Genomic DNA, 14,211 nt, shown 5'->3' on the forward strand with positions numbered 1-14,211 from the left:
TACAAAAGTCTACTATTCAACCTAATCTCCGTTCAATACACCTCCTCACGGGGAGGTCATGCTTGCCCGCCTGCTACCCCTCTACCGGTCGACGACGAAGTCAACGTCTTGCTGCATCAATGAACTCCCGGTCGTTCACGCAGTGCGTCCTCCACTGGGTCAAACAGATGGAAGTCGGAACGTGCAAGATCAGGCTGTACATTGGATGAGGAAAAACAGTCCAATGAACTGGACGAATGTGTCAGCACTACCGACAGATAGGTCCAGCTGGTCAGTGTGGTGTTTGAGTGTGATACGCCGATCACCTCGAATGAGAGTGTCCGAACGTTTCATCCAACACTGCAAGACAACCACATATGTGAGCGGCCGGCCGGCATGCGGGGGATCTGACAGCTTTGCGCGACTTTGGTGCGGTGATGACAGACGCCTCGCCCAACGATTCAACGTCCTTTTGTTCACTGGCAGGTCTCCGTAGATACTATGCAAGCTCCTGCGATGCTCTGGTTTTCCGCTAAAAACACAAAAAACAGGCAGCGCTCTGCTTGGGATGCTATATATTGCTCCGCCACTTATCGTAACTTCCTGAATCTATAGGGCATGAAGTGGGATTATTCCCCGATGTCCCACAACAAATTCTGCATTTTTTCAACCGAAACTGTCCGAGTAAAAGAAGTGTTGCATTACTTATTGAACGTCCCGTGTACAAGAGTGGAAAAACTGAAGCTAACAGCAAATTTTAAGAGGTATTTTTGAAAAATGCTGATTTGCACAATCGCTGCATTTCACTCCTCTACTAAAACAATCAGTTTCGATCAAATAATTTAACGTCCTTTAACACTAAGGACGAAAATTGCAGGCTATGCCTCGTCTATTATTTGACTAATACTGATAAGACGTACAGCCACTGAAAAAAGTTTGAAAAGCTACAAATCATCGCTTCCTCAGAATAACATTAACTAACGTTTTATTGCTGCACTCCAGTTTCATGACTCCACTAATGCCACTGAGCAAAGTACACCGCCGTATCACAGATACATTGACGCTTCAATGTCTCTTCATGTCAAGATATCCATCGGGGTATTACTACTTTACGAAACCCCACCTGATTATCCTAAAGACATGCACGAGCCCATCTGGTGGTTTACATATCAGGCACCGGTACGGGGAGATACTGTGTTATTCTTGAATGAAGAGCTGCAGGAAAATTTATTTTTATTTGCTGAGATTATGAGGGGTTTTCGAATTAGTTGAAGGGCCCTCGAAGTCGCTCCACTTTTCGGAAATAATGAGCCGACACCTAACCTCCCCTTTGTGTTTAGGTAAGGGACAGCAGAGAGACGGGAGGATCTCGCTGCTCATAAAAGCCGCCCTTATTATTAAAGTACATAAATATTTGCTGCAGCCAAGTCCACCCCCAGGACGAGGTGGAAAAATTACAGCCACGCCGCCGTTGTTAAGGGTGCCAAGTGCCATTCATCACGGGGCCAGACTCGAAAAAAATTTACATTTGCAGAACAAAAAGCGCGGCGCCGACTGGCGTTAGTATTCCGCTGCGCCGCTGGAGGCGCTTAGCGCGCTGCCCACGTCGCGGCGGGCAGGAAGTCGCAGCGCTAAACAACACGGAAAGGAAGTAGCTTACAGGGCTACGCGCCCACTCATTCGGAAAAGCCTGCACAAATTCTTACATCACAGAAGCTTGCAGTGCTATTCTCGGAGAGCAAGCGAGCACAGATGTGAACTGAAGGAACGTGCCATATCAGAATCGCCTGGGACAAACTGATGGGGATGATGGAGGAGCTCGGTGCAGAGAGGGTGTTAAAAGGTGACTGGGCAAGGGGGGTGGCTGGGGTACGTGAACTGCATACCATGCAAATGTAATGCCAAACTTTTAGATTCTGCTGTTCCTTTCTGAATAATAACTGGTCAAACCCTGCAAGTGTCAACACACACGTATAGTTGGTTGCAACGTGACATAAACCAAGAACGGAAAGACCTATGAACCATCTCATACATCGAGGTAATTACAGGCTTACGTGGACAACTGATGCAGAACAAACGTGGTGATGACATGGCGAACCGAACGTTGCCGGCAACCAGCAAGTGACTTGGGAATCCTGGTAAAAAAATAAAAAAATAAATAAATAAATAAAGTTTAATCATCATTTCATCTTATCTCCTTCGATACGCATGTCTCCGATTCTCCTCCTCTTCAAGGAGCAAGCCTACAGCCTGTTACGTCTTCATTGATGACATTGTTTCTCGGTCGCCGAACACTTTTTCCAAACGGTTTTTAACTGACTACTTGTTTTAATAATATTAATATGTCTTTCCCCTTTCTGTTAATATGTTGTTTTCATTTTATACGGTATGTATTTTGTTCCCTTACAATACGGTTTTGTATTTGACCTCACAGGATACATCCCTTAAGTTTCATTACAAATTTCATTTAAGCCGACTGTATTCTCCTTTCGCCTTTCTATGGAATGTCTAAGAATCGTCTGGTTTTCAAAATTTATCAACAAAGTGTTACCATCGTGCACTATTTCTGTGACCTTACCGACATGAGAATATTTAAGAGCTATCACAGATTTCTTACTCAGCAATGTGAGCCTCAAAGCCCATGGCGTTCCCAGACCACTACGAATACGCTCATACGCTACCATGTATAACTGGATCAAATTGAATTCGCTGCACCGTCTGAAGGCTACGGTTTCATGACTTCCGTCTTCACCCCCTCCCCCTTTTCTCACAGCACACACGAACACACACACGCGTCGACAATATCCGGACACATTACCCGATGCACTGCCATCCGCTTATCTATGTGGGCCTCGCCGTCATTATTCCGAATATGTAGCGATAAGAACGGTCACGACCGAGCAGCTAGCTAATGAATCGCCTGCGCCTGCATACAGGATATCAAGCAGGAAGAGATATGAGCAAGGAATCCGCTGAATCAGAGCGGTATCGACGAAATGCCGCAGCTGTCCTCACATTCCTCACCCCTAAGAACAGTGACTAACAGCCGCGTCCTAGTGACGACTGAAACTACAGACATTTTTAACGTGACTGCATTCTAATATTACCGTCATCCTGATAACATTCTGCTAATGACACATGTGCAATTGAAAGCCAATACTAACAGGTCGTCGGCTGACCTATTCATCAACGATGTAGCCTACTACTGGTAATCAGTTTTACTGATTACCGGTAGTTTTTAGCAAGTGTGTTTGTTGTGGTATTAGCGACCTATGTAACTAGGTTACATTGCAATCTAATTATACTGTATTCGCAAAGAAAGTTACAGCACACCCACCCTTTTCACTTAAAAATCTTGTAAGTACTTAGAAGGGTAAACAACATAATTCGAATGCAAGATAAGTTAGTCGAAAAATATAAGTTTTTTTTTCCATTTGTAGCTTGACGACCCTCAATGTGAAATGCCTTACGTCAAAGTTATTCTGTCACCACTAATACTAGGAAGTCTCCTCTGGCAAATTTCTTATTCTCCCTTTCTTCTCTATTATATCATTTTTGATTTCCAATTAACAGCACAGAAACTATGTGACGAAATCTGCACCGGAGGGCAATACACTGGTCCTGAAATGCGTCATTTATTATAATTTCATACAGATAATTGTTACTGAACTTGTTTTCGGGTATTTCATGTACATGCGATAACATCTGGTCTTGTGGTGATAACACTATCTGTTATGAATGAAAACACACACAACACTGGTACAATATTACACTAGTGTTGTGTGTAGTTTTTATTCATGATTCAAATATTCTACCCAGGACTGATGGAAGTCAGTCAATGCAATACTATTTTTACATATCTTTTTCAATTAGGTTAGCTTAGATGAAAGAAAATATTTTCTAGGCACGTTTCTCTCTGTAAAGAATCTGAGAAAAGGGAATTTACATTTTGGTATCCTTAATGCTTCCAAGATAAAAAACGTAGCGTTCTATGGAAAGTAAATCCAAAATCTCACAATAAAAGGCAAAACAGAAGAAAGTATGTCGTTCTTCAAATATTAGACATCTTTTGGACCAATAATGAAGCTCAGGGCGCGAGATAATATTCAGGATTGAACAGGCTAGAAAATAATCAACCTGCGAAAAATCATGAGCTCACACTTCAGTTCGAATTGACAAACAGAATGATTCGCAGCTACGTATTCCACAGACCTCGGAGCTAACGTGAGTACTGAAACAACTTGTGGTATCTGAAATGTTTTTGCACTGTCGACCCCTGCGTGTATCATGCATATTGAAAATTTCTACGTGGAAGTGCTTCATCAGATGTAAGAACAAAAAAGAACTGATTACAGGTGGCCCAAAAGTCCATTAACATTTGAAAATGCATTAATTCACGGAATGAAGTAGGCAGAGAGGTAAAACTGAAATGTCTGAAATTACATGAGGTTTCATTTAAAACAAAAAGAAGTGGAAACACCGGCTGACAGATGGTGCTGGACAGCAACACGTCAGTGACGCCGCATGAGAACAGCGCATAACGTGAGCTGTAGTGAGACAGGGATTTAGGTCCCCACTTCTGACAGTCAGATTGTTTGCTTGTGGGGGTACCCGAAGTCCTAATCTACATCGCTCGTCCGACCTCATTAGAGATGCTTAAAGACAACATCCGATGGCAATTTACAGCTGTACCTACTGATACGCTGCAAAGCGCTACATTGACCCTCGCCTAAAGGCGTAGTTTAATGACGGTCTTCATGTTGAGAATTTATTATAAAGGACGTCTTTCTGAAAATCGTGATGTTAATTATTGCTTTTGTATCTTGCGAAGCGCCATCTTTTTATCATAATGTGAACTTACTTTCGGTTTAAATAAAAGTCCATGTCATTTCAAGCACGTGTGTCAGTTTTTACCTTTCTACCAAAATTATTCCGTTAAGTATTGAATTTTCGAGTGTCAACGGATCTATGAACTGAAATAGATGTAATACTCGGGATATATGTCGAGCGGGTCAGAGGGGTTCTTCAACTGTTGCCAATAGTGGTTTGAAACTGCGAGATTGAGAACCTACTTGAGGGAAGCATTGTCTCGAGTTTGTACCTTAGGGTCCCGTGTGGTGTACAGAAGTAACGATTCAGCTTTAGTTCGGGGACACCTCTACGCGATGCTTCTGATTCCGCTTATAAAGACCGATACAAATGGAAACATTTGTACCTGTATGCTATTTTTTGAATGCGTCAGCAATCTAAAAAGCTCAAAAGGAGAAGTAGATCCCGGACAGCTGATACCCATGCACCAAAATGGATGTTTTAGAACGCATTAAAGGTTTTTTACAATGGGTGAACAATACGGGAAGAAAAATTAATCTTCCTCCTACAATCAGGGTACGCGTTACAAGGCCGTGTCGTATACGACACTAGGGCAAAGAACTGTTTTTACTTATAACTTAAATTCATTTGGTTTACATATATAACACACACTAGCGCTGTTTCTTGTGCAAACGAAAACAAACAAGACGTATCGGATCTGACACAGCCTTTTGGTACGTAGTAAAATGTCATCTTAACTAAATCTCTATGATTTTCGGCCGGAAGTTCTCAAGAGTAGTTTGCAAATTCATGCTTTATATTGTTGCGGTTCTTCCTGCGTTCTCTCCCTTTCTCTGAAGAAAAAAATTGTGGAAATGCACAGTTTCAAATGACACTAACGTGTTCAGGACTTGAGAACATAGGTACGAAAAAAACGCCGAATGCGTGTGTTTACTTAAGCCTGAAAATGTTGTCAGCATCTTGCAGCAGATCACAACATTTATAAATTGTCGAAATCGCAACAGTTGCAAGCTTGCCAAACTTATATAAGAGTTGCATGTTTTATTTTGTGGGAGTTGGGTCTTCAGTGTGAAGGTACCTTTAGTGTCCGATTTCTGGGAAGAGTTGACAGTTGAACGAGTCGCGGAGTCTGAACTGTAGGCGCGTTTAAGCCGCGCAACCGCTCGATTGTTAGCCGTCCGCGCAGTTGCGACTACGAAAGGCAAGCTGACGTTTTCGGCACGGCTATTATGAGGCGGGCGGCGAGAGGACAATGGAGCACCGGAAACTTTGTGGAAGCGGCGGCGCCTGCCTGCGGCCTTAGCTGCAGCGTTGTACCGGGGCTGCGCCGCGCTCGCCGGATGCGGCCGGCCTTCCTGGGCATCAGTCAGCTGCCTGACTCACGGCTACGTCACGGCTTGCGCAAACTAGAGACGCCTTCCGGGAACGACAGGTACCTCCTAAAGACTGTGCCCGCCTTCCCTATAAGTATACTTAACGTCGCACGTCACTTGCACAGCATTAGGAAACCGTCATGTTACTGGAAAAGATACCACCGGCACTGACGGGCGGTTCACTCTAAAACGGGATTTTTGTAATTTTTTTTTAATTTATGGTACGTGAAGTTCGGAATTCAAATATTATCTCCGAAATAGTTCGATACAATTCTCAAAACTTTCTCGAGAAAATCAAGAATGTTTTTTCCCACAGTTCTTAACATGCGAAAGCAAGGTCGATCTTCATCGACAGGCTGAGGTGGAATCCTCGTCTGCCTCCTGACGCAGATTTCAAACAGAGGTGCATTTCCGTGAAGTTATGGGGGAAAAAAAATCAGTAGCACTCGAGAATGAGAATCGCTGGTTCGAGCTTTGTTTCGATCATATTTCCGTTCAATTCCGAGTACTTACGTCATTTAAATGTAATATTCTTCAAATATACGCTAATTAACACACTTAATTGCTATTTTTATGAAAATGTGCGTCTGATTTCTAATTACACATCACAGGAAAATCCTGTTTCCATTGCAAATATAGTACAATTTCTTAATTACTGAACTTTTATATGCTTAAATTTTAAAAAATCACAAATTAAGTTATCTCACCCTTACGTACTTTACGCTTCACGGAAACGTTCACGGGACATGCATCTTTGTTTAAAAATTTCGCAGGGCTTGAAGCCTGTAACTCCCGCCACACACGTGGTAGGCGAACATTCCACTAAGCAGGCGCACCTCTCGAGAAAAACTGATCTCGCCTTAGAATGGTAATCGGACGGTCGGAAAACTTCACCGTCGGTTTTTTCGAGAGTTTTCAGAGTTGCAAAGAACTGCTCTTGCTTCACGTACCATACAAATACAAAAATGCAGAAATTCGACTGTTATGTGGTCCTATTATGAGTGGCATTCGAAGGACGCTTTTGGGTTAAACATATTGTCTTGTCTCCAAAATGTGCGTAGACAATATTCCCTCAAATACTGACATCGTCGAGAGAACATACTGTGACAGAACTACACCTGGTATGCAAGGTATATGAGATGGCTAAATACCATTCTTATGAATGTAATGAAGCCAACTCCGATGAAGGCAGGTTGTAACAGGTTTGGTTTGCGTAGAACCATAAATATAATGCGCCAGGATTGCGAAATACTTAAATTAGTAAAAATCAATAGCAATAGTATCGGTCGCATTTTCAGATTTTTTATTTGTTGGCAACCGTACTTCTACAATCTCGCTCCGACTGCCGCCACCAGCATCCATAACGGCGGTGTAAGCCTGAAGATGGTCCGAGGAAAGCGCCGAAACAGGCTGCCAAAAAGTAAAATATCCAAAAACGCGTACCAGATTGTTTTGATTGATTTTTAACATGTTATACCGATCGCTGTGCTCAAGTCAACAAGAATGCTTTCTGAAATTGTGACAAACTCCTAACGGGAGTATCGTAGTTGCATCACTCCGATCTTTGTTGTTGTGACAATCCGACCTGTAGTGTGGTCCAAGGTGCTAGCTAGTTGTGAAGGCGCCTAATTTAGAGATCGTAAAGACAATGAAAGGCAGCGAAAACTGAAGGTTGGCACAACTCATTTATCTGAATCATAGTCCCGCAACTACTTTCGTTCCATGTTTGACGCACAAAAAAGCTCATAAATAAAAAAATGCAAATTCAGAAAATCTCTATTACATAGTAAATACATATCCGACGAGTATTTGGTGCATTTCGGTACATATATCATGCATTCCACAACAATAAAAAAGCGATGTAAACCGGGCATACTTCTAGGTAACATCTGGCAACGTCAGACGGTAGGCTTAAAACCTCCGTTAACGCAATAGCGTGAGGTTCATAAATCAGCACTCAGGAACTAACCCCGAAAGGCGTAACAAAATACACGTACTTACTTGCCAGGATTTCCGCCACTGAATCAGAAGAAACTATCGATGCCCAATGAAACTTAAGGGTGTAATGATGGTACACACACTTTGCCGCGAATTTCGCAACCCCCGCAGAAAATTAGTATGTAAATAAACACTAGCGCGCCTGTGTTCGTTGGTTACGCGACTACGATTAGGAGGCGCAGATGCAGTCTTATCCTAACGATGGCAACTTTCCTCCAGTTTCGCGCTCTAAAGGCAAAATACCAGAATATACCAAAATACAGCACAGGAAATTGGAAGGGGCTGCAAGAGAACACAATAATCCCCTCTGATAAAATGTTGCGAAAGGAACGCAATTATTGTCCTACGGCAGAGCATCACTATTGGAATAGCAAGGCAAAAAAAGCCGCGTCGCAGTTAACATTACCACATTGTCGGATGGTTAAAATTCATAGGCAATGGTCAACTCCCCCAACCTTCGCTCCATAATAAGGTTCGAAAAATGACAAACTCATATTAATCTTCATCATCATCATCATTGTAGTTTTCGGTGCCCCCCTTTCTGTAATTTCCGTCAATGTGTTATTGTATATGGAGCTGTAGTACGAAAATATTAAAAAAATAGCAACTACACCCAGATCAAGCTCAAAACTTTATGTGGATTCACGTCTTGTCAACGACGAGAGTTTGTAGCCGCAGTAATGCAAATTGTTCCTGTAACAAGACCAAGTCATTTCCAACGACACAGCAGCTAGTACATGTTTCTAGGTTTCAGTAACTTCATTTCCCATTAGTAAAGTAAACAAGCACAAGCAAATTTCGACAACACAAGGAGGACCACAACACTACTACAGACATCCATTGTCTCCCACCAGGAGACAATCGCCACGAACTTACGGGAGGAGAAATGACAAGGACAAAAAATTCGCCTGAGCACAATTCTTCCACCACTTAGCATTGCGAGCTGTGCTGCACTCGCCATGTACTGAAAGAATACTAAACGTGACTCCCGTACTGTATAATCGTATACTCAGTGCTAGAAATTCGTTCCACTTATCTTCTAATCCTCAACCCTGCGTTGTTTGATGATCCTATGCTGCTGAAATCACATTGCTACACTGGCAGTAAAGAAAATCTGAGGACACAAACAGACCAATATTGCTAAAGCTACAGGTCAGGACCTGCAGGCCGGCCAAGTTTGTAGCGCATGCACTAAATTCAGCACTAGGAGACTAGTGTTACCTCCAGCCTACCTGCATATGTAGCATAGTGCTGTTTTCAAGCACTGTCACATTTCCAGCACGTCAAACCGTAATAAAACTGATGCGTTTTAGAGAGATCTTTAATGGCGTCAATTTGACTACGGTTTGTTGTACTAAAGTGACGGGGGATGTGACGATGGTGCATAACAACGGCACCGCATGTAACACCGTTTCGACTATACGGGCAACCAAGAGATACAATTGTCCGAACGAAAAGCAGTTACTTTAATACGCATGCAATCTAATAGAATGTGGTTGCAGAGCAGCAGTTATGCCCATGCGAAACAAGGCGGTCCGCCGACGGACAGGTTGCCCACCTATTTCACTGGATCCCGATCTTCCATGCGATTGAACAGTCTTGTTCGTATGCAAGACGATGAGCTGAATTCGCTCTTATCTGGCGAGAAAAATAACACGCAGTGACAGCTGAAGAAGAGATTCGAACCGAAAGATCGCGCCCGCGTACGTTACCAATGAGTCTCGCCGCGAGCGGCGAGTCTACTTTTCATAATGATCAATTCACAGACGTGACAGCTGTTTCAAATCGTGGCGTGAGAAGCGAGAAAGGACGCGCTACGTAAATCACACGAGAACAACCCCGCATCGGGCGAACGCGGCCGCGGTGGGTCGCCGCTGCCGGCTGTGGAGCACACGGTGGGCAGCAGCGGCCGAGTCCTGTCCGGTGCCACTAGCTATCTCCGAACAGGTTGTGGTCTGACGCCCTGCACATCACCGTAATGCTCCCACAAAACTGCAGAAAGTCTCAATGGTTACTAATAAGAAAAAGAAACTCGACAACTAATCAGTGTCTTTCACACAACAAATCAAAGGGAATCTCTCCGAGGTTTTAGCCCCTTACGCTACCCTTTCTGTCTCGTCTAAAATGATGTATGAGTAAACTGCAACAAAAGTATTTTACCTGTACCCTATTGGGGGTTGGTGGTGGCCAGTAGGCAAAGGACCAGCTTTTGACATTTGTGACCTTATATAACAACTGCTGTAAGGCGGATTAACGTCAAACACACAATCAGCAACATGTCAACATTAGAGCTCTCTGGGAGGTAATGTGCGTGCTATAGTCTTACACGGTTCGAAAGTAACTATATATATTTGACAGAGCGGTTTTCGCGGAAAACGCGCCAATTTCATAACCAAAACATGGCGATTACGTCCCAAAAAAAGTATTTTTTCGCCGCTATCCCGGTGACCAGCCTAACCGCATTGTAACGTAACTATATTGTTACATGCTAGCAAATAAAAAATCTTTTTCCGTTATTAACGCAATGAAACACTTGCTTAGGCGTTCATTAGCAGTTTGTCTTAATAATATACAATACAGGTCGCGCTCGGTATATTATTACTTTACTTACAAGGCAACATTTTCAATAAGGTGAGAGCGTTATTACTGCGGCAAGAGTAAAACGCATGGCGTTTTCCTAGTGCTATCTCCCTTACACCCGTATTACACTGTAAAAGATCTTTGTCAAACATCTATAAAATCTCTGATGGTGCACTTCGGTGCTTTTACAATATGTCATATAAAAGAGCGTGGTCCTAGCTTTTATATAAGATTTGTCAAGTAAGTCTGAGCAATATAATACGGGCCTTTGACATGGTTGGTACGACAACCGTCGAAGTATAATGGGCGGGGCCGTACGATGAACCTTGAAAAACGATACAGCCGATGAGATATGCTACTCAGAAGTATGATAAGGCTGTATTCGTGAAACACGCGTTTCTCAACGACTTCCAGGTACCTGGGACACACCGTCATTGGAAGATTATTGCGAAACTCCTGAATCATCGGTGCAGAGGGTAAAAAAAACCTTACGTTTAAAGAATCTCAGAATTCTGTTTTCGACTGTTCGTTTCTGCAAAATAAATACCATTGGGTAAAAAATCTCCAAAATTTAGACACCCCTTTACGGAGTGTTTTAAAGTTTCTGCTGAAATAGGAGGAGTATTTAATTACTGCCCAATGTTTTTAAACGCGAGTAAGACGCCAAGTTCTGCCAACGATCATGAATCAAATTCATTTTAATCTCGAAACTCTGAAAATAATAGGGCATATAAAGAGGCAGCGAAATTAAGAACACGCAGTAAGGATTCCTGAGGGCTCGGGTCGGTTGGCGCCTTGGCTGTCCAGGTAAGGCAACCTGTCAGACGTAGGTGTGGCGAGACTCTCAAGCCTCGCACAAAAAAAGCGCAGCTGACCGCAGAAGAAGAAGAAGAAGAAGAAAGAGTGGACCATCCGACAACACTTACCTTGTAAGGAATCTTCCCCGAAAACAAGCCAGCAACACACGCACAATAGCAGGAAAACCTGCGAGATTTGTCCACGTCGCATGGTTCTTGACCTTTCACAACGCACAATACAACCGAACAAAAACAATACGGAACTGTCGAAGTGGTAAAAAAAAAAAAATCACACAACACGCAACAGTAGTCTCCTAGAGCTCACGAAAGTTCGCTGTCTATGTTACAAAGTTCGTAAGAGCTGCCGCCAGCACACGTATCGTTGTGTAACAAGACCACCGAATGTCACGATCTACAAACGATGTCACGTCCGGACAGTGGTAGTACACGTCGGCTTGTTCTGTAATGCGTCATCACTTCCGGTGAGTAAGAGTCTCCAGCCGGTTGCACACGACGACTGTCCTCGCTTCGCTATGCGCGACGTGTTCCGCACGGCGCGGCACGGCGACTGCAGCAGCGCAGCCCACACACACACTTCCTCACCGGCGGCCGGCAGCAGACTGGCCGCTTCTCGCGTTGTGAGGACACCGTTCCGCCAGTCGGCGCCTTCGGCATTCTCCGCCCGCGCTCGGGTACGCTCGGCGGGCCCACCGTTCTCCGCGCCGCTGTTGGCAGCAGAGGAGCGCAACCTTGCCGACCTGAGCGCGAGTCGCCGGCCAGCATTTTCTGGCTGCAGCGCTAATTGAGTTAGCGAATCAAGCCAGTAGCGAGTCTCAGGGCGACGGTAGGGACTAAACTGTGACGGCTTGTCACAACACAAGGGAAGAAATGACAAAGGCAACAAACCTGCAGTACTTTTCTTCTCTTTCACAACAGGAATGCGACGAAATTGTACATTGACAGAAAAAAGAAACAGCGGAAGCGTCTCGTTTTGCGTAAAAAGCCTGGAAGTGTACAGTCGAGCATAAATTCGCTGTTTCAGATTACTAGAATATTTTCGCGCACGATACAGTTGTCCCAAATTTTCAGCCACGGTTGGTGGGTGGGTTGATTTTATGATCTGTACAGCTTTGAACTGCAAGTAGATTCCCATCCTCCATAGCACGGCTTTTGTCAGTCTATTGATAGCTATAATCATATCTATATCCATTGGACACCGGTCCACGTCAGCATAAGGGGTAACGAACGCGCTGACCAGCTTGTCAAGGACGTATAAAGTATCGCACCCATTCAAATATACATCCGACGCTGTGATTGCTATTCGCGGCTTGCAGTTAAGACTAAAGAAGAATACCCAACGTCACGTAATGAGAACAGAAACTTCAAACTAGTTTGGTACTGCGCTATCCAAAAACACATGCCTCGTATCTATTCGTTTCTTAAATTTGGGCTTAAGCCAAAGAGATTTTCACCAATAGCAGGTAAATAGCGGTTCACATGGACACCAACAAAACGAAACACTTGTTGAAGTTAATATCCTCTTCGAAGTGTGGTTACTGTATAGATGATGACGTCCTGCATTTTCTTGTTTTGATTACTGTATAGATGAAGACGATGTCCTGCATTTTTTAAAAAATAGGATTATGTAAAATACCTATATAAAAACCATAAGGCGGAAACACTACAAGAAGAGCTCAAAATTGTTGAATATATCGAACTATCAAACCTGTGAACGCATTTTTAAGTTAATTACACTTTTACGAGGGTCCTTAATACGTGGTATTTTATGAAAAAGCTGAACTTTGAATGACTCTATATTCATTGCAATCATGAGAAAGAAAAGAGGATAAAGTTAACTTTCAAGGCCAGGTCATGAGAGATGATGAGCAGGCGAAAAGTCTTTATGTGAGACTATATGAATGTGTCTCGAAAATGTAGTTCTTAGTTTTCTAATGAATCTGTGTACATATTCTTCGTTTTGATCAACATTACCTAGGACTGTGCTAATTACTTTCTACAGCATTCATGCTTATGTCATCTGCTTTTCTTCCGCTGTCGTTTTCTTGTTACAGTCAACGTAGTGATGTTTCAGCACATTGCCTAAGTTTAGCGCATCTGTATGTTGTGGTGCCATTTTACAATCACATTTTCCTCTATTTTTTGTTTTTTGTTATCTCTCGACCTATTTTATACAATTTTATTTCGCACTGTCTTGATATCGATTACGGATTATGTATTGCGTCAATTTTGCAAACCCCTGTTTCGAGTCATATACTGGTTCCATCTGGTTAATACCAGTACTACTAAATCTGTCTTTTCCGCCAGGTCACTGCAAATGAGTGACAGTCTCATTCAGTACCTGATGTAGTTATGTCACTAATTCGATAGACGTCTCTCACAATTTTTTTCGGAACGTATTTAAAGAGCAATAGCGATAACCTCTTGCTGTCACATTCTTGTTGTAATGGAAAATGTCTCAGAAATTTCTTTCAGTTTCAACATCAAGGAGAAAGTTTACTAGAAAGAAGTATCACATGCAACGCATAGACGTCTTCGTACAGTCTGTAGTGTTAAATATGTCTGGGAGTGTATATCAACGTCTGCATCTATATTCTGCAGCCCAGTGTGAAGTGCATAGCAGAGACTACTGCCCA

At 43.1% G+C, this 14,211-nt stretch overlaps 1 protein-coding gene across 1 annotated transcript in view; it reads right to left on the bottom strand.

Moving 5' to 3' along the window:
• LOC124607489 (DE-cadherin) overlaps positions 1-11,808 on the bottom strand; it is a 630,570-nt gene extending 618,762 nt beyond the window's left edge. The window contains 1 exon segment of the mRNA XM_047139866.1: positions 11,687-11,808. Coding sequence (XP_046995822.1) covers positions 11,687-11,768 — 82 coding nt within the window. The 5' untranslated portion in view covers positions 11,769-11,808.
• Between the last annotated feature and the right edge of the window lie 2,403 nt (positions 11,809-14,211).

This window comes from Schistocerca americana, chromosome 1 (genome assembly GCF_021461395.2).
Source record: "Schistocerca americana isolate TAMUIC-IGC-003095 chromosome 1, iqSchAmer2.1, whole genome shotgun sequence".
Lineage (NCBI taxonomy): Eukaryota > Metazoa > Arthropoda > Insecta > Orthoptera > Acrididae > Schistocerca > Schistocerca americana.